The following is a 26,721-nucleotide window of genomic DNA, read 5'->3' as shown; positions in this document are numbered from 1 at the left end:
TCGAACACCGATACCCAAAGCCGATGCCGATGCTCTAGTCGTGGTCAACAGTATATCAGTACGAGTGTTTTAGTACCAACATAATTCGGAGCACGCATTTTAGTTTTATGTTATTAAAACCTATAAATTCGAATAATATGCTGTCAATGGCCAAATTTTTTGAATTCAAATTATCTTGATGAAATCATTTTTAATGTTATGGATAAATCCTTGCGTAATAATGCTTAAAATTAGCCTTTTAATTAACATTAACTTTTTACCTTATAAAATACCCTATAGTTACTTAATTATAGAAGATAAATGTGTTGTATCGCGGACGTTTTTATAAATCTATTAAAAAACTACATTTCTGTAGTACATCGTACACAAATAATCAACCGTGTGGCCAGCGAACGCCTAAAAATGTTTTCGGAAGCGCTTTTTCCCCGGATTATTTTATAAATATAGATTTCAAAACATTTTTTTGCATTTGGCACTTTCGGATATTGTATCTTTCTAATGGTTAAAGAACTTTTGTAATCGGTTCTGTTGTTTTGGAGTTAATTCGATAAAACCATTCAAAAATACAAATCTTTTCTTTTTGTTGGTAGTGTGGATTATATTTACATTTATATTATGCTATTGTAATCAAATATAGAAGCTTCTCCTTGTTAGTCGGTTGAGAAAAAAATAAATAATTAAAATAGTAGTTCTGTTAAAAATGCAACTGGCGACATTAAAAACTCAACTACAAACAGATGTTGTCAACAAATTCGAACAATGAACCGATGTCCATGAAGTTGGTGCAAGACGACGCATGCGCATTCGTCACTTCACGGCACTTAGAAAATTGCGAACGCTCGGTCCGCCAGCCCAGCTTCATGAAATTTGGAACAAACGTTGGTAATACGTAGACAAAATGAGTGTCGAAAACCCGGTCAGTGATAATGATTACGATCCTGTAAGTCTTTAAATATATTTATCTTTTTAAAATGGTTCATTTTGTAAGTAATTTGAAGTGCATAAACCTCTGGTTACTTCTCTTTACTAGTGTACGGTAGCCTCACGAAGCGAAAATTTTCTAAGTCCCAATATGGCGTCAAGTATATTACAAGAACAAAACCGAAGCGTCGGTCAGAATTGCTTTTAAATTGTCGCTTTGATTTACTTTAATATAATTATAAAGTGTAAACATGGTGTTTAATTCATTTTTTTTATTTAAATAATAATTAAATGTCGCATGGTTTGGTCACAGGGAAAGGTAAACGGCAATAAAAATGAACACGTGAACGGTATTCAAAACGGATACAGCAGCTCTGAAAAGCATAAGTCAAGTCACAAGTCATCCAGCAAGGACAAACACCGGGATAAAGACCGCGACCATAAAAGTTCAAAACACAGTTCTAGCAGGTTAGTTTTCGAGAAAGTTCTATAGATTGCGCTTTTATTCACTCAAAAATACTGCTTTTGATCAAACTTTAACTTATTCTTCTAGAGATAAGGATAAAGACAAACATTCAAGTAGTAAAAGCAGCTCTCATAAGTCATCAAGCAGAGACAAGGAACGCAGCGACAAAGACAGGAGTAAGGAGCCTAGTAAAGACAAAGAGCGCAGCGACAAGGATAAGGAACGTAGTGACAGAGATAAAGATCGCAATGACAAGGACAAAGACAGAAGTGAAAAGGACAAGCATCGCAGCGACAAGGACAAGCACAAAGACAAGGAGCGGAGTGATCGTGATAAAGACAAGCACCGGAGTAGCAATGGAGAAAAGAAATCATCATCATCTAAAGATAAGGAAAAGGACAGAGAACACAAGAGTTCCTCCTCGAAGGAACACAAATCAAAAGACAGGGATAAGGACCGTGAGCGAGAGAAGGATCGGCACAAAAGTGATAAAGATAAACATAGGAGTGATAAGGATAAACATTCAACTTCTAAAGACAAGCACAGGTCAGTGACTTTATAAAATTTCCATATTCTTATGTAAAATACAAGTGTGCTCACACTGATGTCAACTGGATCAATGGAAACATTTATTTAGGCCACATAATTGATACAAGACGTGTGTTAAAAATCTAGACCAATTTAAAATTAATCACTTATGGTGTCTCTATGTGATCAGCTTCCATAGCATGGCATGCGCGACACCTATTTTTATCTCTTGAAATCCTATTACTGTCCCGTTTCAGGGAGGGGCTTGGAAGGTCTAATCTGTGCCTATTTGGTGAAAATCAGTCTACTGGACCATTCTTTTCACAAACATATTTTGTCCATCTAATTAAATTCTCTTAACTTATTAAGAGTAGACATGCTACATGGTATTTACTGACCGCATTGTAGTTCAACTGATTCATGCTTGATGACATTTTGTCATAATTTTAATAAATTTTTTTGTTGATTTCAATAACAGGTAGAAACATGAATATAAAAAAATAAATATTTAGGTAACAAACATCGCACGCGAATCCAGCGCTCACTTGGCCAGTTTTTTTTTATAATTCTTGATATTATTTTAAATTTTGACTATTGAAAAGCTGTCATTGTTATTCATAGTTCTGTCAGTTTGATATATCATATTAGTTTTGATGTGAAATCTAAAGTACAATCAACAGTTGTAATAAATGGGAATGGCAAATAGAAGAATATTTGATTATTTTCGTTGGAGTTATATAATTGACAAGTTCAGAAGATCTTAATATTATTGTTTGTATTTTTGGTTCAATTTTGATAATATTGTGTAATTTTTTGCAGTTCCAGTAAAAGTAAAGATAAGAGTGATGAGAAAGTTAAATCAGAGAGTTCTCGAGAATCATCTGTTAAACAGGACCCTATTCAGGTAAATAATACTGTTATACTGAGTAATATTTCTGTTATTAGAAATGTAAAGATGCATGTTAAGGTTTTTAAATGTAAAGATATTTTTTTATGTAATATACCTAGTAACTGATCTTTTTTCATTCATACTTGGTTTTTCTTTATACAAAACTGCAACTTCTTGCAACTGTTTATTACACCAAGCAGTAATTTCATAAAATTTATACCTAACATTTTTCTTTTTACAATGTGACAAAAAAAAATATAATGACTTAAATAATTTTTATGTTTTAATTATTTAACAGGTAGATGAACCTGTGGTTAAGAATGAAATAAAAGAGGAGCCGGAAGATGGATATGGTCGTTTTAACAACACCACGATGTCATCTTGTGACTACAACTTGTCCCAGTTTAAGGATGAACCACTATCAGAACTACCTCAAGAAGAAGACAGTGAAGAAGACATCCCATTGGTAAGTATTATATAACCTATTCCACTTGACTACAATATTCTATAAACATAATTCAGTAACTAATTCATACAAATGGAGTAACAATTGCATTAAGCAATTATTTCAACTTTTACCAGCACTTACCCAGAATTGATTGACTTTAATTAACCCTAAATCAGCTCAATTTCTCTTCAGTATGAAAAGAAAATAAAAATTCAAGAAATTTAACCATTTATTTAACCTTTTATTAAATTAGCTTGTAGCAATGTGCAAATGATGAACAAGTTGTTGCACTTTCACCACCAGTCAATTTAAAGAATAATATTGAAAAAAATGAGCATAGACAGTAGTGAGTTACTTTAAAAAAAAATGTTAGGTAATTTTATTAAAAATAACAACATTAATTATATCTTAATTTTCCTTCAGCTTGAACGGATGGCTTCTAAGAAACGTCCAGCAAGTGAAAGTGAAGAGGATATCCCACTTCTACAACGCAAAAAATTAAAGAAGAAAGTAAAAAAAGGTAAATAATAAATCATACATAAATCACATCTATATCCCTTGTGGGGTAGACAGAGTCTTGAAAAGACTGATAGGCCATGTTCAGCTGTTTGGCTTAATGATATAATTGAGATTCCAATAGAGGCAGGTTGCCAGCCCATCATCAATAAAAAAAATCTAAACTAGTTTTATGAAAGTTCCTTTTTTCACCTGCATGCTAAAATAAAATACTGCACCAATCTCATTTCTTATACATTAGTGTAGAATCAAGAAAACAACATGAGGTAGGTACATTTCAGATGGGTGATGCCGGCGGGCGAAAGCCAATATTTAATATTTTGTGATTTTTTTCGGCAGTGAAATATCACTAGCCAATTGGCCACATAGGAAAATAGGACCAATCATCATGTATGTTGTTGGAGGCAACAAAAACAATTCCCAAAATTTTGCTAAATACTGTAACAGCCCCTGAAGTGGCACTAGTCTTAGCAAATCTTTAATGAATGAAACTGAAACATAACAACATTAAAAATTCTTGCTCTCCATTTTCACCATTTAATTTACGCTCCATTATTATTATTTTTGTTGTAGAACCAATTTATGATGATGAAGAAGACGAGGAAATAAAGCCCAAAAAGAAGAAAATAAAACCTGAGAAAAGAAAATCCATAAAGCAAGAGCCTGATGAAGTTGTCAGCCCCACCAAAAAAAAGAAAAAGCAAGAGGAAGAACAAGAGGTCTGGAAATGGTATGTTGCACTCTGTCTTGGGTACATCATTTTACTGGAAATTTAATTTCACATATTCCTACTATTTTTACAGGGACGCACGGAGATTATCGTATCTCCTTTATACAAATATAAAAAAAAAAATACTTTGTGTACATATTTATCCAGAAGTTATTGCAAATTATGTTTTTACGCCATCTAGCGTAACAGCACTTTACTATTTAGTTTGCATCACAAGTGTTTATACTATTTGATAGATGGCGTCACAAGCGCACAATTTTGAGGTTATTTTTATTTCAAAGTATGTTTAATGTAATAATAAGGTGCTTCTTTGAAAATAAAAGAATTCAATCATTGAAATCTTTTAATATTATCATTAAAAAGGAATTGAGAGTTCGTAGAATAAGGTTTCCATTTATAAAATTTTACTTATTTTATTCCAAATTGTTTCGGTTTTATGTAAGCAACAAATTAAGGTTAACCTATTTACAGGTGGGAAGAAGAAAAGAAGGATGATGGAACAAAATGGACATTCCTGGAACACAAAGGGCCTTTATTTGCTCCTCCATATGAACCATTACCTTCAAACGTTAAATTCCGATATGACGGTAAAGAGGTGAGATTGTCGCAAGATGCCGAAGAAGTTGCTGGATTCTATGCTAGAATGTTGGATCATGATTATACCACTAAAGACACATTCAACAATAATTTTTTTGCCGACTGGCGTAAAGTCATGACAAAAGAGGAAACCAAGCTTATTACGAATCTTTCAAAATGTGACTTTAAAGAAATGCAAGCATATTTCCTAAGTGTGTCAGAAAAGAACAAAAATCGCACCAAGGAGGAAAAAGCTGCATTGAAAGCTAAAAATGAAGAAATACAAAAAGAATATGGTTTTTGTACAATTGATGGTCATAAAGAAAAGATTGGTAATTTTAGAATAGAACCCCCTGGATTATTTAGAGGTAGAGGGGAACATCCCAAAATGGGAATGTTGAAGAGGCGTGTCATGCCAGAAGATGTTTTGATCAATTGTTCCAAAGACAGCAAGATACCTAAACCCCCAGCTGGACATAAATGGAAGGAAGTTAGACATGATAACACAGTTACTTGGTTGGCATCCTGGACAGAAAATGTACAAGGACAATCTAAATATGTTATGCTTAATCCTAGTTCAAAATTGAAAGGTGAAAAAGATTGGCAAAAATATGAAACTGCAAGAAAACTTCACAAGTGTATTGATAAAATTAGGGACACTTATCGGAATGACTGGAAAGCTAAGGAGATGAGAGTACGGCAGCGTGCAGTGGCACTATATTTCATAGATCGCCTTGCTTTAAGGGCAGGTAATGAAAAAGACGATGATCAGGCTGACACTGTTGGTTGCTGTTCACTCAGAGTGGAACATATAGAACTTCACAAGGAAAAGGATGGCCAAGAACATGTAGTGGTGTTTGACTTCCTTGGTAAGGATTCCATCAGATACTACAATGAAGTTGCAGTAGAAAAGAGAGTATTTAAGAATCTTGAACTGTTCATGGAAAATAAGAAAGATAGTGATGATCTCTTTGATAGACTTAATACACAGACATTGAACGAACATTTGAAAGAGTTGATGCCTGGTCTTACTGCTAAAGTATTTCGTACCTACAATGCTTCTATCACATTACAAAGGCAATTGGATGAACTTACAGATGCTAAAGCATCAATTCCTGAAAAAATTTTAGCCTACAACAGAGCAAATCGCGCAGTTGCTGTCCTTTGTAACCATCAGCGTGCAGTGCCCAAAGGTAAGTGATTGAAATATCTTATTTGATGTTTGTTACTTCCTCCTGGTTAATATAATGGTGGGGCCTTGACCATGAATCCTGGATTGGTGAGTCAGGTTTTTACACAGTGACTTTGCAACCATTACAGGGTAACCTTAGGCCACATTCGATCATGCTTACACATCCAATTGCTTCGTGCAGGTTTCTTCACAATGTTTTCCCTTGCCCTAAGAGCATCTGTTAGTATTTTATGTACATAACTTCGAAAAAAGTGCTTAGTACATGGCCAAGGTTGGATTTGAACCTGTGCCTTTATGCGCATAACACATTTACGGAATACAGACAGACCATTGACGCTCATTATTATTTCATGTTCGTTTATTATGAAGTATATATTGTTCACAGTATTAATATTTCACTTTTGTGTTTCATTATTTCAGGACATTCCAAATCTATGGAAGCTCTCAAAGAGAAGATTCAAGCAAAGCGTGATCAGGTTGAGGAGGCAGAAAGAGATCTAAAAGATGCAACAAAAGCAGCAAAACGAGGCTCTGAGAAGAAAAAGATTATATGTGATAAGAAAAAGAAAGCTTTAGAGCGCCTGAAGGAGCAATTAAAGAAATTGGAACTACAAGAGACAGATCGTGATGAAAATAAAACTATTGCTCTGGGAACATCAAAACTAAATTACTTGGATCCACGTATATCTGTGGCATGGTATGTATTGTTGTAAATAAACATCATTTTATACCCCTTTTTTTATTCATTTTATGTTTTTGTTATTTATATATGATTGTAGTCTAATTTGATGTTGATTGATGATCAATTTTTATTTTAAGCATACTTATATCACATCCCCATGTTCAGCTTTGTGCCTTAATAATCGAATTGAGATTCAGATAGTAAACAGCATGCTAGACTTTTGCCTAAAAGGAGAATCCCAGGTTTATTAGATTTAAAACTACTTACAATTTATATTCGTTAATTTTATAGTATAAATATTTATTTATTGACTCTGCATTGAATGTCTTAACAAATTATTTTTATTACAGGTGCAAGAAGCATGGCGTGCCTATCGAAAAGATTTACAATAAGACTCAAAGAGACAAATTCCGATGGGCTATCGATATGGCTGGACCTGAGTACGTTTTCTAAAGGCAATCTGATTAGCATTAGCTATATTTATATACAGTTTTTTGAATAATTATGTAAACGTTCCACTTGTACTTTAGTTACACTTCGAATGTTTTAATTTTTGACATGAAATTCGATAGTGTTAATTTGTAGTATTGTTATATTTGACTCAAAAAAAATTGATGTATTGTTCCTTTAATTGGGCTCCAAATTAGAAGTCTGATTCTAATTTATTTTACTTAGTAAATTTCAAGCTCTTCTTAGAATATTAGGCTAAGCCATAGCATTAGAATGATATTAGTTTAGGGTTTGTTTATATAGATTTGTGGTACATTCTAAATTCTATATCGATTGCGTTGACATTCTGATAATGTTCACATAGTGAGAAAGTGTAGGAAATCCAGGTGCATTGCATTATATGACAACATTGCAGGACATCATTTTTACATAATTTTAGTGTGGAAATGTTTGTTTTCTGGTATTTTGTTTTGTATATAATAATACTGCAGGTTCTTTTACACTGTATCTACTTAAGTTAGTATATTACAAATTAGCAATAGATTACATGTCTTGTGCTTAGTAAGAAAGATGACAACATAAAAAAATCAGTGAAGCGCGTAGCTAGATGTAAATTATTTTGGTGTGTATGTGCACAATGTTGTAAAGTAAGAAATAGTTTTATTTTATTTTTATAATTAAGATCAAAAATTGTGGCAAAACAAAGCCGTCAATGTTAAAAAGGTACAATGTTAAAAGTTAAATTACAAATAATGTACTTGTAAATAAATTTTTACCATGTCATGCAATTGTGAAAAGAGATTATCCAAATAAATAAAACATTGATAGGACTTCTGGACTTTATTTTACAGTTTCCAACTTTTATCACATTGTATTATACAGGGTGTCTGATAAATCGCGTCACTAGTTTAAAGATAAAAATAATCAAAAAAATAATAATATCAAAATTGCACACTTGCTTTTATATTTCACCCCATATTTTATTTATCTTTCATTATGTAACACGATTTACCAGACATCTTGTACAGGGTGTTTCCTTATAGTCATACTATTTTGTGCATAACAAAAAATAAATGGTTATATCATGTCCCCGGAGATCAAGGTTACCCTATGCTGGTGTTAGAATTAAAAAAGTCTACATGTTCCAACCCTTCAGGCATATATTCGAGTCCAGACTCGTCTTTGTGTAGAATATTGTAGCCTTTTCCATAACCTGAAAACAGGTAAAACAGAATTAGTACCAAGAAACAAGGACTGGATTTTGTCAGCCTACAGTTACAATGGGTTTCCCCACTTATTTCAAATGTTCTCTACTAAACTGAAACGTCATTACCTATTTGTCCCATTAGCTTCGAAGAAGCATTACGCAAATGAAGAGGTATAGGTGGCAAAGGACCCTTCGCTTCCATCAAAGATTGTTGACACCGTTTCATGGCATTGTACACTTCCCGACTCTTAGGCGCCCTGGCTAGCCTCACTGCGCACTGTACCAGCAATATGTCGCTCTCGGGCTTGCCTATATGCTGACAACCTTGGAGGCATGCCACGGCTTCTACCAGAGCATTAGGGTCTGCAATTCCTGGAGCCAAATTTATTCATACCTATTTTATAGCATTAAAAACAAGTAGGTTTATAAACTTGCTATGCAAGCGCGATCAAAGGGATTAGGGTAGAGTAAAGAAGTTAGATTGGTAGAAATAGTCATATTTTTTTTACATATGTATTGAAATTTCCTATATCATAATCAAGATTATATGAAACAATTATATTTTAATTTTCCCTCGTAAAAGCACGCTCATTTTGTCAGGCCCCTCTTGCTGCATTGTCATTATTTGTTTAAGAAATAAATGATTTCTCTTAACTTGACGATAAACAAAGTAGCAGCAACAATATCCATTCTCTTGAAGATGTCAAGTAATATTTACCTACGTCTTCACATGCTGCCCTTACGAGTCTGCGCGCAATATACAAAGGGTCTTCGCCTCCGTGTAATGCCCGCGTAGTCCAGTACAGGGCTGCGTTATCGTCACTCGCTCGAATGGACTTGTGGATGGCTGATATCGTGTTGTAATGCTCCTCTCCCTGTTTGTCGTACAGCATATGCGACCGCTGAAAAAATATAGTGTCCTCAAAGTCTTCTCTAAAGAACTCACCTTATTTCTTATCTCTTTATCATCTTTGCGCATTAACACCCTCCACCATAATGTTTCTGGACCTCGGGTCCGCTATCCTAAACTTATCTTTCCACTTAGTCTGATCTGCGGCGTCTTCAGTTTTCAGTTCATTGGCACGCATGTCATTTTAATGATGTCAAGCCAGATCTGTCTGTCTGTCTGCCCTTTCTACCCGGGTCGGACCACCGATTACCAAATAATCCCCAGTAGTCCCCTGTAGCACTGTACCCCTGGGGTGACTTTCCACCTTGTTCTCCCTATCTAAATATACAACTTCTAATTAAGTAAATTAATAAAATTATTTTTTTCTAACTTGCCACCCGACAACCAGAGGGATGACAAACGCTGCAATTCCTTCCCAGTTGTTCACTCTCATTTATCAAATATTATCTTGATTCTACGACATAATATAACCAGTTATTTATTGGCTTTTGGTCCTAACATCACGCAAACATTTCTGTCCTGATTCGGATTAAATATAACAAATTGTATTATATTGTATTTAATTGTATTGTTACAACTTATATAAACTTAAGTATTTGTGATGATACTGTAAAAAAATTTCTATACGTACCTATTTCATTAAAATTTATATTTGTGAAAATTGTTTTCTTTTTCTAATTCATAACATTTCATCTAAATCAAGACAGTATTTTTTTTCCTGATTCTAGAGCAAGGAATCTGTTAAACCATTGGTTATATCGTAGGAGAAAGATAAGATCCTTGATGGAAGAGAAGGAAGGAATAGTAGCTTTTGTCACCCCTCCGGATGTCACGGGTAACGGGTGACATTAATAAAAATTACCTATCCCCTCTGATTCAGATGAGAAGGGAACAGATGGAAAAAATTGTCTGGAAACTGAGAAGAATATTCCCGGTAGTCACCCGGGAACACTACTAGAGGGGACTACGGGGAATATTCTATTCTATTCTACTGAGAACAATCGCCAGACATTCAATACCCAGATAACCTACAACACAGGTTTCCACGACACGTGACCGTACCAGTGTAGTCAGCTCTCCTGAATTTTTTTGTTGTCCGCCATGTCACGAATAAGGGAATTCATGGTTAGACGTGATCTTTATGTTGCGATAGTTGCTACACTCTTTTTTTTGTTATCGAAGGGGAAATCCTTTTTACGGACAACCTCCCGGGAGAGTGTGGGACTTCTGGCACCAAATGTACTAGCCTACCCACTAAAACCCCTCCGTGCGCCCTTCTTGAGGGCATCATGGGATCGCAGGCATTTCACCACGATGCCCTCTGCCCGGCGCGTCTATGCCGGGAATCTTGCTGTAATGGGTACGGTATGGAAACCAATAAGTTGCTGGTCGCCCTTTCCATCCCAGGGTCGGGAAGTGACCCTAGTGAGGCAGTAGACGCGCACGATGTACGCCTTCTGCCCCACTTATTAATGCTTGACTCTTGCTCTGATTCCTTTCCCTTGTGCACTGGAATAATAATACCTACTCAGCCTCCACTGGTCGGGTATTATACCAGGGTAGAGTATGCGGTTAAATAAACTAGTTAATATTGCCACACCACGAGGACCCATCGCCTACTAGGCCTCGATCGGCCCGTCGGCACCGACAGGTTTCCGATTCTTCAATTTCTTCTGAACTGAACTCCTTACCTCTTATATAACTAATTTTGATTTTGGAAGTTTATTTGGTTTCGTCACAAGCGATGAAATACATATCCCACTGAATTTTTAAGAATTTTTCGAATGGAGAAAGAAATTTCACAAAGTACAAAGATCTTGACCTTTTTAAGACCTTATTATACACACATATCACGTCTATCCCTTACGGGGTAGACATAATTAAAAGTAGTACGACTTAAAGGCGTTTAGATGGCAAAAAATTAAGTACCTACCTTAATTCCATTCTTGATATCGTCAAGTGTCAGTATGACTGGGCCAGTGACATGCAATTCATCTCCCGGATCCCTGGCCGTCAGAGCTAATTCAAGAGCACCCAAAGCAATGCGGGCGTCGCCGTCGCTCACCTCTGCCAACCATTTTAGTGATTCTTTTTCTACTATGAATCTAAAACAAGTATGAATTTTAATAAGCGTATTTTAGTTTTAAACGAGGTGTAGTGATGCCGACGTATAGGTTTTATACATACATACGTCATTCACGCACGTCTATATCGCATGCGGGGTAGACAAAGCCAACAGTCAGCTGTTTGGCTTACCAATAAGCCAAACAGCCGACTGTTGAAAACGATAAAGAAAAGAATGAATTGAGATTCAATTAGTGACAGGTTGCTAGCCCATCGCCTAAAAGAAGAATCTCAAGTTTAAAAGCCTTTCCCTTAGTCGCCTTTTACGATATCCATGGGAATGAGAGGGAGTGGTGCTATTCTTTCTTTTTATTGGTGCCGGGAACCACACGGCAGTGTTATAGTTTTTAATAATACTATAAAGCCTTCAATCATATTCCATAGCTATTATTAGTTTTGTGGCAGCAACTAGGATACCCAACTATTTCGTCAATATTTTATGCATATGTATTATTACTGTATTAATTGCAAGTAGTATTTTTTTTAAAGCCAGACTTTTGAATATACTTAAATCAAAGAGCCAGACGTACCTAGGTGTGCCAGTATCATTTAATTCTTTGCTGTCAGAAACTACTTGAACTTGTCCATGGGAATTTATTGCACGTTTTAAGATAACCAATACATCTTCTACACTAAGCTTCTGCATAACAACCACTCTGCAGCGACTGAGCAAGGCATTATTTAGGCTGAATGAAGGATTCTCAGTAGTGGCACCTATCAAGGTTATAGTTCCGTTCTCAACATGTGGCAGAAATGTATCTTGTTGAAGCTTGTTGAACCTGGAAAACAAAATTATTGAATGTATTGACCTGGCCATTTCTGAAACAAACTCATAGTAAAGATATATGTAAGTAAGTATAAAATTAAAGTAATAGAAGATGTTGCTTACACTAAAGGTTTCTGAAGACTCCCTAAATGAATCTGAATTTTTTTAAGGGAAAAATATATATGGAGCTTTCCCTTATTTGTTTACTGGGTTGAATGTAGGTTACCTTTGTTGCATAAATATTTATAAAAAATGCTGGTCTGCTAGTGAAAAAACAATGTTTGACAAACTTATATGATCTGGATGGAAAGAAAAATATCACTTCTCACCCTGATCATATAAGTCAATCAAGGCAAAAAAGGCTTCTAGACTTGAGATTTTTCTTCTAGGTTATGGGCTAGCAACTCTATCTGAATCACAATTCTATCATAAACTATTCAGCTAAATGTGGGTTCACTTCTTCTCTTGGCTAGATAGATAAAGATGTGGTGTATGTATAGGAAATTATCAGAGATGGATCATACCTGTGAATCTCATCCATGAACAACACTGTTTGCCTTTTGAATTGACATTCATTTTTAGCCACCTTTACTATTTCTTTCACATCATTTATGCCAGCCATTGTAGCAGACAGTTTCACAAATCTCATGTTGTTTTGTTCTTTACATATATTTGCCACAACATTAGCCAAAGATGTCTGTAAAATAAAATGAGATTATTACTTTTGTAGTATTCTTATAGTATCCAGCTTGCCTTTATGTCTGTAAATATATTCTCTCTCTCATTTCTGCATGTTCCGGATTGCACCCTCCACAGAAGTGTTTCCGACTTTTCACTCTCGAAACCCTTCCAGTACTCGGAACCATAGAAGGGTTTCCATACATGTGGTGTGTTTAACTTACCTTTCCACATCCCGGTGGACCCCACAATATCATGTTTGGCACTTTTTTTTGCTCTAGCATAGACCTTAGCATGGAGCCAGAACCAAATGCATCATGTTGGCCAACAATGTCATCCAAACATAGGGGCCTCAATTGTTCAGCTAAAGGAAGATGTTTATCTTTAGAAGTTTTGGAATCTCTGAATTTATTCAATTGTGGCACCTAAAAATAAATAAATTGTCAAAATTGTATAAAATAATTGTATTTTTGTTAATAACATTATAATATATTCTAAAATTATTGTATTGTATTATTGTTAATTGCCGAAAATAGCCATTTATTTATATTGTATCAATTCATAGTGAGCCCCATTGCTCATAACATTCATTTCTAACCAACACCTAGGTTGTTAAATATTATATAAAATGTTTGTGTAACTTTTCGTACCTGATTATTATTGGGAAAAGTTGGACTGGGAGTTGATTCTAATTTAATTTTTTTGTCCTTTGGTGTCAAATTTTTCAAGTGTGATCCATTTCTTTTAGAACTGGGTGTATTGTTTATATCTTCTGTGTTAAGAAATAAACATTTATTGACATGTTCCTCAATAATATTCTGTTGAAAGTGTTTATTACAAATTGGGCAAATAACAACAGTCTCTCTTTTTTCAATATCAGAATGCTTTTCCATAATTAAGATAGCCACTTGCAATATATGGTCAAAGTTAATGTACGGTCAAAAACAAAGTTTGAAAAGGAAAGCAAAACAAATCACATTGCATTAATTTGCCTTTTGTATTATCTACTACTACCCAACTTTTGGGTTTTGATTGATTTCAAATCGTTTGTACCTACGGTCCAATTAGGGTTGCCAACCATACTTTATAATAACGTATCCTACTTTATTTTTGGTAATAATACTTTATACTTTTGCATACAAATAAAGTATGCGAAAATACATTATTTCCAACTTTTACTGTGGTGCGTAAAACAAAACACTCATTATGGGTAAGTATTTATAAGTATAACTATTTAACTGTACATATAAGTTAAACCAGATGATGGAAACTATTCATAATTTCTGAACGAAATGAGGTTAAATTTGAACATTTTGAAAGGCCAAATTGCAAGACAGATTAAATATTAAGATGGACGATTTATATTCCGAGTCAATAAGACTTAAAGAGATCCAAAGATTTACTAATAATGGTTAAGAATTTTCAGAGAAAAGTACAGTTGAAAAATGGCAATATATACTTAAAAATTCATCTGATAACTTACCAAATGTAAAAAAAAATATTTCTTATTTCCTGTCCGTTCCCGCCACTTCAGCTTTCATCGACAGAGTTTTTTTCTGTAATTAATCTGAAGTGGCGAGAAGAGAGAAATAGGGCGTCATTAAATTTAATAAAAAACGAATTATTTATTTATTTAAATTTAAATTTTGATTGTCAAACAACCTTCGAAACATTTAAAGGTTGCAAGAAATTGTTAGCATGTGCTAAAAGCACACAAAAATACGTTTTTGAGGCAATAAAACCATAAAATTTTAAAAATACTTTTTTATCTTCCAAATACTTTATTTCTTGGCAAGTGGAAAGAGGTAGTCTCTGCCTACCCCTCCGGGAAAGAGGCGTGATTTTATGTATGTATGTATGTACTTTATTTCTTTTCCGTTCAAACAATTTTATACGTTTTTTTTTTGTAAAAATAGTTGGCAACCCTAAGTCCAATAAGTCAGACTGTCAACAACTGTCAATGTGAATTCAGTCGACTTATTACTTGTTTTCACCTTGCTGAATACAAATTACATAGTGCCAAACTTAAGTCTCACGAGTTTTTACTGAACATAGGTATCTTATTATGTAGAGTGTGTCTTACATTCACTTAAAAACTCATAAACTAATTAGGCCTTGTTTCTTATAATCAATAAATCGGTACCTATTTACTTTTATTTGAAGATACTGCACGATAACTGAATATGACTGTAGGCAACCTTCTTGCTAGACGCCGTAGCAACGGTTGCCATGGTTTTGTTAGTGAGTTATGTCACAAATAATTTTTATTGTAAAAGCTTCCCAATTTTTATGTTCGTAATATAATTTGACTGATTATTTCTCTCCTCTTTTCTCCATCTTTCTTCTGTAGAAATTAAATAACTTTTATAACTATACTTGAATTTGAATTTGGATTTCGTGAATTTGAATTTGGATTACTTCCTACAATGACTTACCTGATTGATGTTTGTAAGCTCATTAGATGGTCTGCTATATTTTCTAATCAGTATTTGCTGGGTTTACAAATGAAGGCAAAATAAAACAAAATAATCCTCATGTATACGTTAATGTACCGATATAAAAAAAAAGACTCACTGTACCTATTTCATAAAGATCCATTCGCTTGTTTCTAAAAATACAGACATACCTACAATCTCCTTCATTTCGGACCATTTTTTGTGGTAATGATCAATAGTAGGTCTGTGAGAGACGTCGTGACACTTACATAAATTGAGGCGCCCCTTCCACATTGTACATAAATTCCGTGGTTATTTCATTAGCATTAAAATGATTAAAGTCCAATTTTAAAATCATGAATGCAATAAAAATAAACTGTACTTTTTTTTCTTCTTCTTTCGAAATCTCTTATTATGTGCCTTGTTTTGCATAACTTTTATACCTTACACACTCACTACACATTATAATCATTAAATTGTCTTCTCTTTTACTAACAATACTTACTTGTTGTGTTTGTCTATTTGTGTCTGTACATTTGTTAACCATCTCCTTTCAGATTGTATACCGTCCAATTTTGTAACTTCGTGTCTATTCAAACCATGACATTGGCAGAATCACCGAAAGTCCGGTGGAAGCCATAATATAAAAAAGAAAAAGAAAAGACTGCACGTTGTCAATGTCTTCAAAATCAAAAGTTTGTTTACGTCAGTCAATCAAAGTTCATTTTAATGATTTCATTTCATCTGCGTTGATAAAAGTTGTTTTATCCTTTCGTCAGATCAGAAATTTATCTATTTATTTCTACTAATGAATAAGTATTTTTATTTCATACAAATTAAAGCTGAGCTCTTTATAATTTCTTAATATGGATTTAGAAAATACTATAAGAAAACGAAAGGATAAAAAGAAGTCTATTGAGGTCAATAAAACAATTGAAGATGTTTTCGATGAAAAAGAAACTTTGTTAAAGGAAGTGCGAGAGACAGTGAGTAGTAATTTTTTTATAAAAATAAATAAATATATGATAATATTATTTTGTGTCCCTGCTTCATACATCATTTCTTGTAAAGTGGGTCGTACACCTGCAAAATATGACTGACTGTAAATAAGCGGTAAATACAGTTGCTTAAGTTGCCATAAATAATGTTAAAATACAGTTTATAGCTTGGTAAATTACCTCTGAATGTCTATTCTATACCTATGTGAAATTTCGTGAAAATCAATTCAGAAGTATTTCAGTTTATTCGTAACAAACAATACTTTATCTTTTCTCTATAATATTAGTGTGGACAAAAAATTAAATGTATGTTACAAAAAGAGTGAAAAATTATATCACTTTCAATTTGTCTATTCCATAAATAAAAATGTTAAAACAATTAAATACACATATATATAAACAGAATAAAATTCAAAAATTTAATTGAATTAATCTTTTTTTTTGTGTATAGAAGTGGTAAAATCATGCTCATGTCAAAATATCAAGTTCTTAGCTATGTTGGTTTCAGTTCTGTATAAATTTTAAATTAATTCATTGTGCCAAACGTTAAGTCAGTCAGCCAATTTTAAGAAACTACTGAATTAGTATTCGACAAAAAAGTAGCAAACCCAGTTTGGGACTAGTTTAATTTGTGTATATTGTTTAGTTTGCCATCCATGGTATACCCTAGTATTCCATTTCTAGTCTAAACTACACAACAGATTTTTAGGTAATTTGAAATGGCGGTAATTCAAAACCTGAGAAAAAATAAATCTTTATCCTACTTAAAAATATAATGGTGTACCTAGCTGAAAGTTTTAATTGGTGGATTTTTTTTTAATTCAGGGTGATGGTGCCCCAGCAGAAGACAAGGCTGAGGCCACAGGGTTGGTGGAAACACCAAAAGAAGCACTTAAACAAATTGATCTGCACCTACACTTAGAGATAGATTTAGTATTTATCCTTCTATTGGGATTAGCATTGGGCACACGGCTTTACAATCTGGATGAGCCTAGGTATATTGTGTAAGTAAACATGATTCAGTTATGTTAAATTCACTTTAAAACTTTCTTTATCAAGATTTTAATGTTGTATGTATAGCAAAATAAAAGTTATTTATATTTATTATAGATAATAAGATATGTGTGCTTACAGATTTGACGAGTTGCATTATGGCCGTTACGTTTCATTATATACAAAAGGAGTGTTTTTCTTTGATGCCCATCCACCACTTGGCAAGCAGCTGCTATATTTAGCAGGCCGTGCCGCCGGCTACGACGGGAACTTCACATTTGATCGCATTGGGTCTTCTTACACAGACAATGTGCCTATCAAAGCCCTAAGATTGGTTCCCGCCGTGGCTGGTAGTTTGCTGATAGCAGTCACATACCAAGTCATGCTGGAGATGTCTTTCTATCAATGGACAGCCATTTTAGCAGCATTATTAGTTTTATTTGGTGAGTCATTGTAAATTCCCAACTTATAATATAAACTAGCGACCCGCCCTGGCTTCGCACGGTCGCAAAATTTTGTTATTATACATAAAAACCTTCCTCTTGAATCACTCTACCTGTTAAAAAAAAACCGCATCAAAATCTGTTGTGTAATTTTAAAGATTTAAGCATACAGACAAACAGACTAAAATAGCGACTTTGTTTTATACTATGTAGTGATATTGATGCGAAAGTAAGTTTATATGTTATCTTCTACGGGGTCCGTCTACTGAATTTATCTTTTTGTCTTAATAAAAAAAATGGTGTATAATTAAGAGCCTGGAGAAGGACATAGGGAACCATTCACTGTATTATCTTGTAAATGGCGCTTAATTCACGCGGGTGAAGCTGGGAGTAAAAGCTAGTTTTATTATAAGAACATACATACATACATACATACATAAAATCACGCCTCTTTCCCGGAGGGGTAGGCAGAGACTACCTCTTTCCACTTGCCACGATCTCTTCATACTTCTTTCGCTTCGTCCACATTCATATATTATAAGAAACAAAGTAAATTTGATTTTTCTGTAATAACAATATCCTATTTTTGTCATTGTGCTAGGTTTGGCTGCAAGCTGGTAGTTAGATTTTAACCATGCATTGAATACTAATAAATTGTGAATAATTAAAGTAATTTATTAATTAAAATTTTTCAGAGAATTGTTTTCTAGCACAATCTAGATTTATGCTACTAGAAAGCATCCAAATATTGTTTGGCTTGTGTGGAATTCTGTGCACTATCAAGAGCACTCGCAGGACTGGCGCTTCTAGTGTGATGTGGCTTTGCATTGGTGCTGTGTTTCTCGGCTGTTGTTTCTCGTATGTTCTCATTATTATGTTAAATTTATTTATGTATTTACATATGAATAAGTGGGTCTATTTTTTGAAATACTGTGCTGTATACATATAAATAATTGCTATTTAATATTTGTCAAGACACTACACATGATAAACTGTTTTTTTTATTATAATAAATTAAACAATTTTAATTGCAGGGTAAAATATTCTGGACTGTACACATATTACTTGGCACTTTTTCTTGTCGGGCGTCAGATATGGAAACAAATAGGAAATGCTGAATCTACTCTATTATTAGTGTTATCTGCACTCTGGCGGCTGATAATTTTGACTGTGATACCTCTAGGAGTGTATGTGTCCGTGTTCTACGCTCACTTGGCCATGCTGCCAAAGGCTGGTCCTCATGATAGCGTGATGACGAGCGCCTTCCAGGCTTCCTTGCAAGGCGGACTGGCCAGTATAACACGAGGACAACCGTTACATGTAGCACATGGCTCACAAATTACCTTGAGGTTAGTTAAGATCATTTTTAGTAATGAGAGTTTTCCTATTTATTAAAAGAAAATGTACTATCTTTTGAAAAGTACTCCAATCGTATTAATAAGAAAAAACAGTGGCAGAACCCTCCACCAAAGAGAAGACAGGAACCAGGAGAAGAAGAAGACCCTTTTTATAAAAAATAATAAAGCATCAAAATTGATTTCCAGACACACACACGGGCGCACCTGCTGGCTACATTCCCACGCGCACGTGTACCCCGTGCGGTACACAGACGGGCGCGGCTCCTCCCACCAGCAACAAGTGACGTGCTACAGCTTCAAGGACGTCAACAACTGGTGGATCGTCAAGAGGCCCGAGCAAGCGTCGCTGGCAGTGGCGCGGCCGCCCGACGCCATCCGGCATGGCGACGTAGTGCAATTACTTCACGGCATCACTAGCAGAGCGCTCAATTCTCATGACGTAGCCGCGCCCGTGTCGCCACAGTCGCAGGTAACATATATATCCTTTATACATATACATACATACAATCACGTCTATATCCCTTGCGGGGTAGACAGAGCCAACAGTCTTCAAGATAATGATAGGCCACGAACAGCTGTTTGGCTTACTAATAGACATATAGATACATACATGTAATCACGTCTATCTCTCTTGCGGGGTAGATGTTATGCCATTTAACATGGCCATAAAGCTAGTTACTATACTGTTATTATTATACACTTGAATAGTTATTATATACTTGTGATACTGTTATCACCAGCAGAACTCTCAATTATGATGTAGCTGCGCCCGTTTCGCCAAAGTCGCAGGTAGACCATTTATTCTAATAGTCCTATGTTGCTGATTGCAGAAAAAAATAACCCCTGTATATCTCTGGAAGTTGACATCGTATCGCTATTATATAATTGTTGCTTTTTGTGTATACCAAAAGTCGTCAAATACATATGAGTGTATTATGTCCTCTTATGTTTGTATTCCACCATTATACTTATTGTATCCAGCCGTTAGACGTTACACATCGTTAAATTCAACTTGTTATTTCGCAGGAAGTGTCTTGCTACATCGACTACAACGTATCGATGCCGGCTCAGATCCTTTGGCGCGTGGACATCGTGAACCGCGACAGCGAGGACGCCACGTGGGACAGCATCCGCTCGCTCGTGCGGCTCGTGCACGTGGACTCGGGCTCCGCCCTGCGCTACAGCGGCCGCCAGCTCCCGCCGTGGGGCTTCCATCAGCACGAGGTCGTGGCCGATAAAGTGCTGACACACCAAGATACTGTCTGGAATGTTGAGGAGCACCGATACACAAAAGGTATTTATTGTATAAATATAAAAATACTATATATAAAAATAAAAAAAAATCGAGAGTTGAACGGTAAAACAAACACTTTAGATAGTTTTGAAATGTTGATACCATAGCTCACTCCCTTACTATTTGGGATTTTAAACATAGTTCCCTTAATATTTCAGCTGAAGATAGGAAGGAGCGCGAACGCGAGCTAGTCTCTGCGGAGATGATCCCGACGGCCGCGACGCAGCTCTCGTTCTGGGAGAAGTTTCTAGAGCTGCAACACAAGATGGTGGCGCACGCGCCCGACGCGCCGCACGGACACATGTTCGCCAGCGAGCCCGCCGAGTGGCCGCTCTTGGTGCGCTCCATAGCCTACTGGCTCTCGCCTAACTCTAATGTTAGTACTGTATTTTAATTGCTGCTTAATACTTAAGCGTCGTAGGTTTGAACAAATTGGATACAAATATTTAAAACAGAAATAACCAGCATTTTTTGTCGATACCTGAATACATATATATGTGGGTACATTACCTATGATCAATATTGAATCTCTTACAGAATATATCATTTTATATTCGAGCAATATGTAGATTGTAGAGTAGGTATAATTCGTCTTGCAATCAAGAAAATTAATAAAGAACCTGTTTTTTAAGTCACTCAGTTCGTGCCTTCGACAGTTAGTGCTCATTAATGTTTTGCACATAACGTATTTTTTCAGGCCCAAATTCATCTCATCGGCAACTTGGTGACGTGGTACGCTGGCACGTTCTCTGTCATCGTGTTCGGAGGTTTTCTCGCCGTGTACGCCATCCGCCGTCGTCGCGCGTGTGAGGACTTGCCGCTCAGCGCTTCACAAAAATTTTACGATGCAGCTTATGTCCTGTTCCTAGGATACTGGCTGCATTACCTTCCATACTTCTTCATGGACCGCACTCTTTTCTTACACCATTATCTACCTGCTTATATCTTTAAAATACTTCTCTTAGCTTTTGTTATAGATCATATTTTTTACATTATTAATTTGCGTGAGAATACGCACAGATTAATACCCGTATTTATTTTATGTATAGTTGTCTGGCTGGCGTATGTTGTACTTACATTTAAGAAGTTCAGTGTTCTAAACTATGGAAATGTTGATATGACTGAAAGTGACCTCGTGAATCTAAGATGGAAGGACACTTGGGATTTTATACTTCATAAAAAATGATGAGTTTATTTTAAATTCAGTTTAATCTTCTTTCAATGCTGCCATTGTATTTTCTCGTCGTAAATTAAAGCAAGTATTAAAGTATTTGTAACTGTTCTTAGTGTTAGATAATGTATCTCTAAGGAAGAACTAAAACGATAGATACCTGTCACACCACAGCACATCACCTTGAATACTCATTTGAATCTCAAATAAATGGAACTGATTTTTTGTAGTAATAATACCTAGTTATAAAAGTACAGTATGAATGGTGTTATGTATGTTAAAATGGTTTATAAGTACTATGAATCCGTCCAATTTATCCATCCAATTTAAACGAAATATATTTTTTATATAAATAAAAGACTATATTACAAAATGATAGTTTTATTTCGGAAATTTACACAAAATTAAGATCAACGGCTGGATGAGGGTTCCACTTCCATTGGCTGTGCCCTGGACACTGCATGCACAGCTACTGATTCTACTTCAAGTGGAATTACTCGCTGTTTTAGAACGGCAGTAGTCCCAGGGGCATACCTGTAGGATCCTTGTTTCTTGCCCTACAAAAATAACAATATAAACATGAAGATGCAAATTTATGAAGCCAATAGAACCTAAAGTAATAGAATTGTTTAAGCACGAGGTTGAGCCTTTATTCTACTATGTATTCTTCACCCCAGTGGGCAACTTAATTCTCAATTTAAAATAGATTTACTGGCCCTAAAAATTGATGACAGTCTCAAAGCTCAAAAAATGCTACACAATTTCAAAATCTGGTGTATTTCCCTATTGCATAATTGAGAAATAAATTATCATGTGATCAGTTATTGCTAAATACTTATATACCTTGACATTGGCTTCTTCATATGTGCGGAGGTACTGTGCTGGGCCACTGCTACGAATTACACACAAATCCACATTGGAGCCAGACCCCAAGTCGTTGAAGATACCTGCAGCAATTGCATCGCGAACTAGTTTCTTGCCCTCCTCTTCAGTCATATTAGGTTTCCAGCCAGACTCAAACACAGCCATAGCAGCCAAAGAACCAGATCCTAGAAGTTAGATAAGATGAAAGATCAGACAATCATTCATGTCTTTGTCTGCCATAGAAAGTTGCTCAAAACATACTAAGTCAGAACAGTACCTAATTTATAATATCCTAATTAATATGGGGATCAATCAAGATAGCCTAAACTTTCCCCTCTTCACTGCCCAAGGAACCTTTGTAAGCACTCCCTAGACCGTCGCCTTTGGTCATCTTCAGTGCTCAGCAAGTACCTTGTTATCCTCAGGTGACTACAAGTCCATAGCTAATCCCACACTTTCTTAAAAGTTGTAAATCTAGTCCTAATAAAGATTGTCCTTATTTTTTTTACATTATCTTTCAAGACTCTTATCTGGGACGTTATAGGATTTGATAAAGCAGCCAATCATTAAACAAGAAAACTAAAGACTCTTACCCATAGTCGCATATGGCAACTTATCCACTGAACCATGAGGATAAATACAGTAGATGTGAGGTCCAGTACGGTCTACCCCTCCAAGCACGAGGGCGGCGCCAATATGGCCCTGGTAGCGGAATAGCATTCGTTTTAGCAAGGTGGCGGCCGTCTGCACGGGAACCGTGCGCCCAGTGTGAAGCCGCTGCAGTTCCAGTTGTGACGACACAGTTTGAGTCGTCATCTCAGTGTCGGCTGCTGTTCCAGCACCACAGCAGTACATGTTACCAGCCAAATAATGGATTTTTTGGCAATTTTTATCTGAAACAACTGTGTTTTCTGTCGCTCTAGTATCAGCACCCAGGATAACCCCATCCGCATAAATAATACCCACAATGGTCGTGCCGGTTTTTGTGGCTTTCGGGGCTGGAAACCCTTTTTGAGCTAAGAAGGCATTGCTGGAAGGAAATTAAAGCATGTTATAAAAAAAAATACAAAACTTACAAATCATGTTGAATTGACCCAAAACTATTTGAAGTAGGTAGGTACTTACCGTTGACAATTCTCAAAAGAGAATCCTGGTTCCGGTATTTCAGGAATTAAAACAGATGCCATGTTTAGAAATTAGACAAATTAGAAGTCTTTGATAAATATACAACTTCTGTTTGCAATTCCACAAAATTTTAGTATCACTCTGTCAATGAATGACTTTCAAAACGTCAAAGAGTGAATGAAACGAATGAAGGAAATTCATGACATAAACTCTATAAAGCTTTGAACAGGCAGAACAGAAGCTTACAACATTATTCGATAACGATTTTATACATATCACTTCAGTCACAAATTGTAGCTTGCTAATAATTTTTAGTTCTAGTAACATTGAGCTGTACGAGGCTGAATTTGATTGGCTGAATTAGGCTGTAAGTTGAAAGAGGGAAAGAGTTCTAATTTTCATAGCAATAAAATTAAAAATCAATCAGATGACTGTTACATAGGTTGTTTTCAATTTGAGACTGAAACGCAACCAATCAAAACAAGACGAATTGTCTACAGTTCTACACACATGAACCTTGTCATATCAAATCTATCTAGTGTCAAATGGGCGAAATGTGTTGAGCTGATGAAGAATTTGGTCTTCTATTTTATATCTTTTATCCTCTAGTTCCTAGGCAATATCACAAAATGTTCAGCAATGCTGCATACGTGTGTTTAATATATTTTATGAGTGCTATAATTTTATCACTTGCCGGCCGCGACTTTTATCAAATCCTTGGTGTTTCGCGTTCAGCATCTACAAACGAAATTAAAAAAGCTTACAGAAAGTTAGCTAAAGCTCTTCATCCAGATAAAAATCAAGATGATCCTAATGCATCTCAAAAGTTTCAAGACCTTGGAGCCGCATACGAAGCGTTGTCGGATCCTGAGAAACGAGAACTGTATGATCGTTGCGGCGAAGACTGTCTCAAGAAAGATGGTATGATGAACAACAACGATCCTTTTGCGAGCTTCTTTGGAGATTTTGGCTTCCATTTTGGTGGAGAACAGCAACAGCAAGAAGCTCCACGCGGCGCAGACGTCGTAATGGAACTCACAGTCTCGTTAGAGGAACTTTACAATGGAAACTTCGTAGAAGTTAGTATCTACTACTATTCTACCTACAATTTTTTTTATGAGAATTAAATTTAATTGCATTTTACATAGAAAAAAAAACAATAAGATTGCTCAAATTAAAATAAATTTTTGCATACATTTCAGATAACTCGTAATAAGCCAGTAATCAAAGCTGCTTCTGGTGTGAGGAAATGTAATTGTCGTCAAGAAATGGTCACCAGAAACCTGGGGCCAGGCCGATTCCAGATGATGCAGCAGACAGTGTGTGATGAATGCCCTAATGTCAAGTTTGTTAATGAGGAAAGACTTTTGGAGATTGAGGTACAACATTTAGCCTTAAAAAAAATTCCAGAAATTTATAAGATTTTCTTTAAAGACTGGCACAACAAGTATAAAAATGTTAATATATTCTTATCCCAATTTTCTACAGAAGTTGAACTTTTGTGAACAATGATGCCTTAGTTAATCAAACATCCATGAACATTAACACATTGTGGTATATCTATAGACAACAAGTAATACCTTGACCTATTTCATTTAATAGATAATAATAATGCTTATGTCTGTTTTTCCAGGTTGAAGTTGGTGCACCTGATGGACACAAGTTTAGACTTCGAGGTGAAGGTGAACCCCATGTTGATGGTGAACCAGGTGATCTGGTCATAGTGTTCAGGACAGAAAGACACCCACATTATACAAGGAAGGGGGATGATTTGTACACCAATGTTACAATATCATTACAGGTTGGCAAAAGTTTGACCAATTTATGTAATGCTGTTCTATATTTTTGATTTGTAATATAGAAATAGTGACATTAATCTCAAAAGAATTATCTTGATTTTTATACTGCCGCCTATTCATAACTGTGATATCTCTCTATGCACATATATTTATCATACTATGTATATATACTATCAGATAGTCATGGTACCTTCCTCTGGTAGTAATAAAAATCCTTTCTTTTCTCCAACAACCAAGGACAAGAGTAATAGATAGGTTGATATATTTTATCAGCTACAATCAAAAAAGGAGGAAGGCCTGATTCCCAAAGCCAAAGAAATTCTGATATTTTAAAACAATCATTACCAATATTGAATTGAAACCATGTAAAAGTTATCTATTTCAGTTTCATATTGGTAATATTTTACACACCAATATTTTTGACTGCAGGATGCTCTCACTGGTTTTACGCTAGAATTGAATCATCTGGACGGCCACAAAGTGACAGTGTCCCGCGACAAGGTGACGTGGGCGGGCGCGCGCGTGCGCAAGAAGGGCGAGGGGATGCCCAACTTCGAGAACAACAACCTCCACGGCAATTTGTATGTCACTTTCGACATTGAATTCCCCAAGCAGGACTTCACTGATGAAGAAAAAGAAGGTGAGATACATATTAAAAAAGTGGAGGTTTTTCACTTCATATTATACAAATACACACACATACGAGTATGGTGGGCTCAGGATTTACCTCTCTGCCACCTCAGAATGAGTAGTGTATAGGAGGACTGAGAGATGGCTCAGGTATCTTCTGAGCCATGTGTACTAAGAAAGAGAAGGACACCTTGCATCCTGGCCTGAAAAATAAGGTTTCTATGTGATTATATCGATAAAATGCAACTAGTATTTTTATGATCTAAAAGTATTTTATTAAGACCCATGTTTTTCTTGTTTTTCCAGCATTGCGAAAAATACTTCAGCAGGCGCCAAATAACAAAATATACAATGGACTATAGTAGCAATACTTCCAATTATTTATTTTTAAGTAGTGAATTGTGTGCAGTGAATGGTATGAAATGAACAAAGTCACTTTCTGTGAGTATCGGTGTGAGGCCAAGTATTGTGTTATACATGATTGTTTTGTAAAATAAACTCCAATTCCCAGTCTATGGTGTTTTTATC

At 35.5% G+C, this 26,721-nt stretch overlaps 5 protein-coding genes across 6 annotated transcripts; 3 read left to right on the top strand and 2 right to left on the bottom strand.

The window, feature by feature from the left end:
* The first annotated feature begins 552 nt into the window (after positions 1–552).
* On the top strand, positions 553–8,228 carry LOC106129008 (DNA topoisomerase 1). Of its 2 annotated transcripts, XM_060947112.1 has the most exons (10): positions 553–940; positions 1,235–1,389; positions 1,475–1,933; positions 2,735–2,819; positions 3,103–3,270; positions 3,676–3,772; positions 4,342–4,498; positions 4,970–6,267; positions 6,687–6,963; positions 7,299–8,228. In XM_060947112.1, exons 1-10 carry the CDS (start codon positions 899–901, stop codon positions 7,399–7,401), a joined length of 2,841 nt encoding a protein of 946 aa, XP_060803095.1. In that variant the 5' UTR covers positions 553–898; the 3' UTR covers positions 7,402–8,228. The 2 variants fall into 2 exon arrangements, with proteins under 2 accessions (XP_060803095.1, XP_013182883.2); XM_013327429.2 differs by lacking the exons at positions 553–940; positions 1,235–1,389; positions 1,475–1,933; ... (2 more) ...; positions 3,676–3,772; positions 4,342–4,498 and adding an exon at positions 4,742–4,884.
* Positions 8,224–14,150, bottom strand: LOC106129009 (ATPase WRNIP1). Its single transcript, XM_013327431.2, has 8 exons — positions 13,734–14,150; positions 13,308–13,508; positions 12,930–13,102; positions 12,170–12,418; positions 11,449–11,620; positions 9,324–9,507; positions 8,732–8,977; positions 8,224–8,611 (listed from the first exon to the last, which is right to left on the bottom strand). Exons 1-8 carry the CDS (start codon positions 13,974–13,976, stop codon positions 8,502–8,504), a joined length of 1,578 nt encoding a protein of 525 aa, XP_013182885.2. The 5' UTR covers positions 13,977–14,150; the 3' UTR covers positions 8,224–8,501.
* Positions 14,151–16,247: 2,097 nt separating this feature from the next.
* LOC106129045 (protein O-mannosyltransferase 1) lies at positions 16,248–22,134 on the top strand. Its single transcript, XM_013327479.2, has 9 exons — positions 16,248–16,504; positions 17,342–17,520; positions 17,651–17,952; positions 18,648–18,810; positions 18,987–19,301; positions 19,497–19,779; positions 20,337–20,604; positions 20,763–20,980; positions 21,302–22,134. The coding sequence occupies exons 1-9, from the start codon at positions 16,385–16,387 to the stop codon at positions 21,788–21,790; spliced, it is 2,337 nt and encodes a 778-aa protein (XP_013182933.2). The 5' UTR covers positions 16,248–16,384; the 3' UTR covers positions 21,791–22,134.
* A 6-nt stretch (positions 22,135–22,140) lies between these two features.
* LOC106129044 (proteasome subunit beta type-7) lies at positions 22,141–23,944 on the bottom strand. Its single transcript, XM_013327478.2, has 4 exons — positions 23,765–23,944; positions 23,233–23,669; positions 22,619–22,824; positions 22,141–22,332 (listed from the first exon to the last, which is right to left on the bottom strand). The coding sequence occupies exons 1-4, from the start codon at positions 23,824–23,826 to the stop codon at positions 22,186–22,188; spliced, it is 852 nt and encodes a 283-aa protein (XP_013182932.1). The 5' UTR covers positions 23,827–23,944; the 3' UTR covers positions 22,141–22,185.
* Positions 23,945–24,249: 305 nt separating this feature from the next.
* On the top strand, positions 24,250–26,706 carry LOC106128990 (dnaJ homolog shv). The gene is made up of 5 exons (XM_013327401.2): positions 24,250–24,843; positions 24,967–25,143; positions 25,398–25,565; positions 25,993–26,203; positions 26,500–26,706. Exons 1-5 carry the CDS (start codon positions 24,394–24,396, stop codon positions 26,553–26,555), a joined length of 1,062 nt encoding a protein of 353 aa, XP_013182855.2. The 5' UTR covers positions 24,250–24,393; the 3' UTR covers positions 26,556–26,706.
* The last annotated feature ends 15 nt before the right edge of the window (positions 26,707–26,721 follow it).

The sequence above is a fragment of the Amyelois transitella genome, chromosome 2, assembly GCF_032362555.1.
Source record: "Amyelois transitella isolate CPQ chromosome 2, ilAmyTran1.1, whole genome shotgun sequence".
NCBI classification, from domain to species: Eukaryota; Metazoa; Arthropoda; class Insecta; order Lepidoptera; family Pyralidae; genus Amyelois; species Amyelois transitella.
This window is presented reverse-complemented; position numbering and strand designations above follow the sequence as displayed.

Bases quoted from the DNA above. Each gene is read 5' to 3' on its own strand.
- LOC106129044 (XM_013327478.2), bottom strand. From the start codon at position 23,826: ATGGCATCTGTTTTAATTCCTGAAATACCGGAACCAGGATTCTCTTTT. The intron at 22,825-23,232 runs GTAAGAGTCTTT...TCTAACTTCTAG, and splicing joins GTTGCCATATGCGACTATGG to GATCTGGTTCTTTGGCTGCT. The intron at 22,333-22,618 runs GTATATAAGTAT...TTATTTTTGTAG, and splicing joins ATGAAGAAGCCAATGTCAAG to GGCAAGAAACAAGGATCCTA.
- LOC106129008 (XM_060947112.1), top strand. From the start codon at position 899: ATGAGTGTCGAAAACCCGGTCAGTGATAATGATTACGATCCT. The intron at 1,934-2,734 runs GTCAGTGACTTT...AATTTTTTGCAG, and splicing joins ACTTCTAAAGACAAGCACAG to TTCCAGTAAAAGTAAAGATA. The intron at 6,964-7,298 runs GTATGTATTGTT...TTTTTATTACAG, and splicing joins CCACGTATATCTGTGGCATG to GTGCAAGAAGCATGGCGTGC.
- LOC106129009 (XM_013327431.2), bottom strand. From the start codon at position 13,976: ATGGAAAAGCATTCTGATATTGAAAAAAGAGAGACTGTTGTTATTTGC. The intron at 12,419-12,929 runs GTATGATCCATC...TTTGTTTTCCAG, and splicing joins TTCATGGATGAGATTCACAG to GTTCAACAAGCTTCAACAAG. The intron at 9,508-11,448 runs GTAGGTACTTAA...ATATTTTTTCAG, and splicing joins ATATCAAGAATGGAATTAAG to CGGTCGCATATGCTGTACGA.
- LOC106128990 (XM_013327401.2), top strand. From the start codon at position 24,394: ATGTTCAGCAATGCTGCATACGTGTGTTTAATATATTTTATGAGTGCT. The intron at 24,844-24,966 runs GTTAGTATCTAC...CATACATTTCAG, and splicing joins ACAATGGAAACTTCGTAGAA to ATAACTCGTAATAAGCCAGT. The intron at 25,144-25,397 runs GTACAACATTTA...CTGTTTTTCCAG, and splicing joins AAAGACTTTTGGAGATTGAG to GTTGAAGTTGGTGCACCTGA.
- LOC106129045 (XM_013327479.2), top strand. From the start codon at position 16,385: ATGGATTTAGAAAATACTATAAGAAAACGAAAGGATAAAAAGAAGTCT. The intron at 16,505-17,341 runs GTGAGTAGTAAT...TTTTTAATTCAG, and splicing joins TAAAGGAAGTGCGAGAGACA to GGTGATGGTGCCCCAGCAGA. The intron at 20,981-21,301 runs GTTAGTACTGTA...GTATTTTTTCAG, and splicing joins GGCTCTCGCCTAACTCTAAT to GCCCAAATTCATCTCATCGG.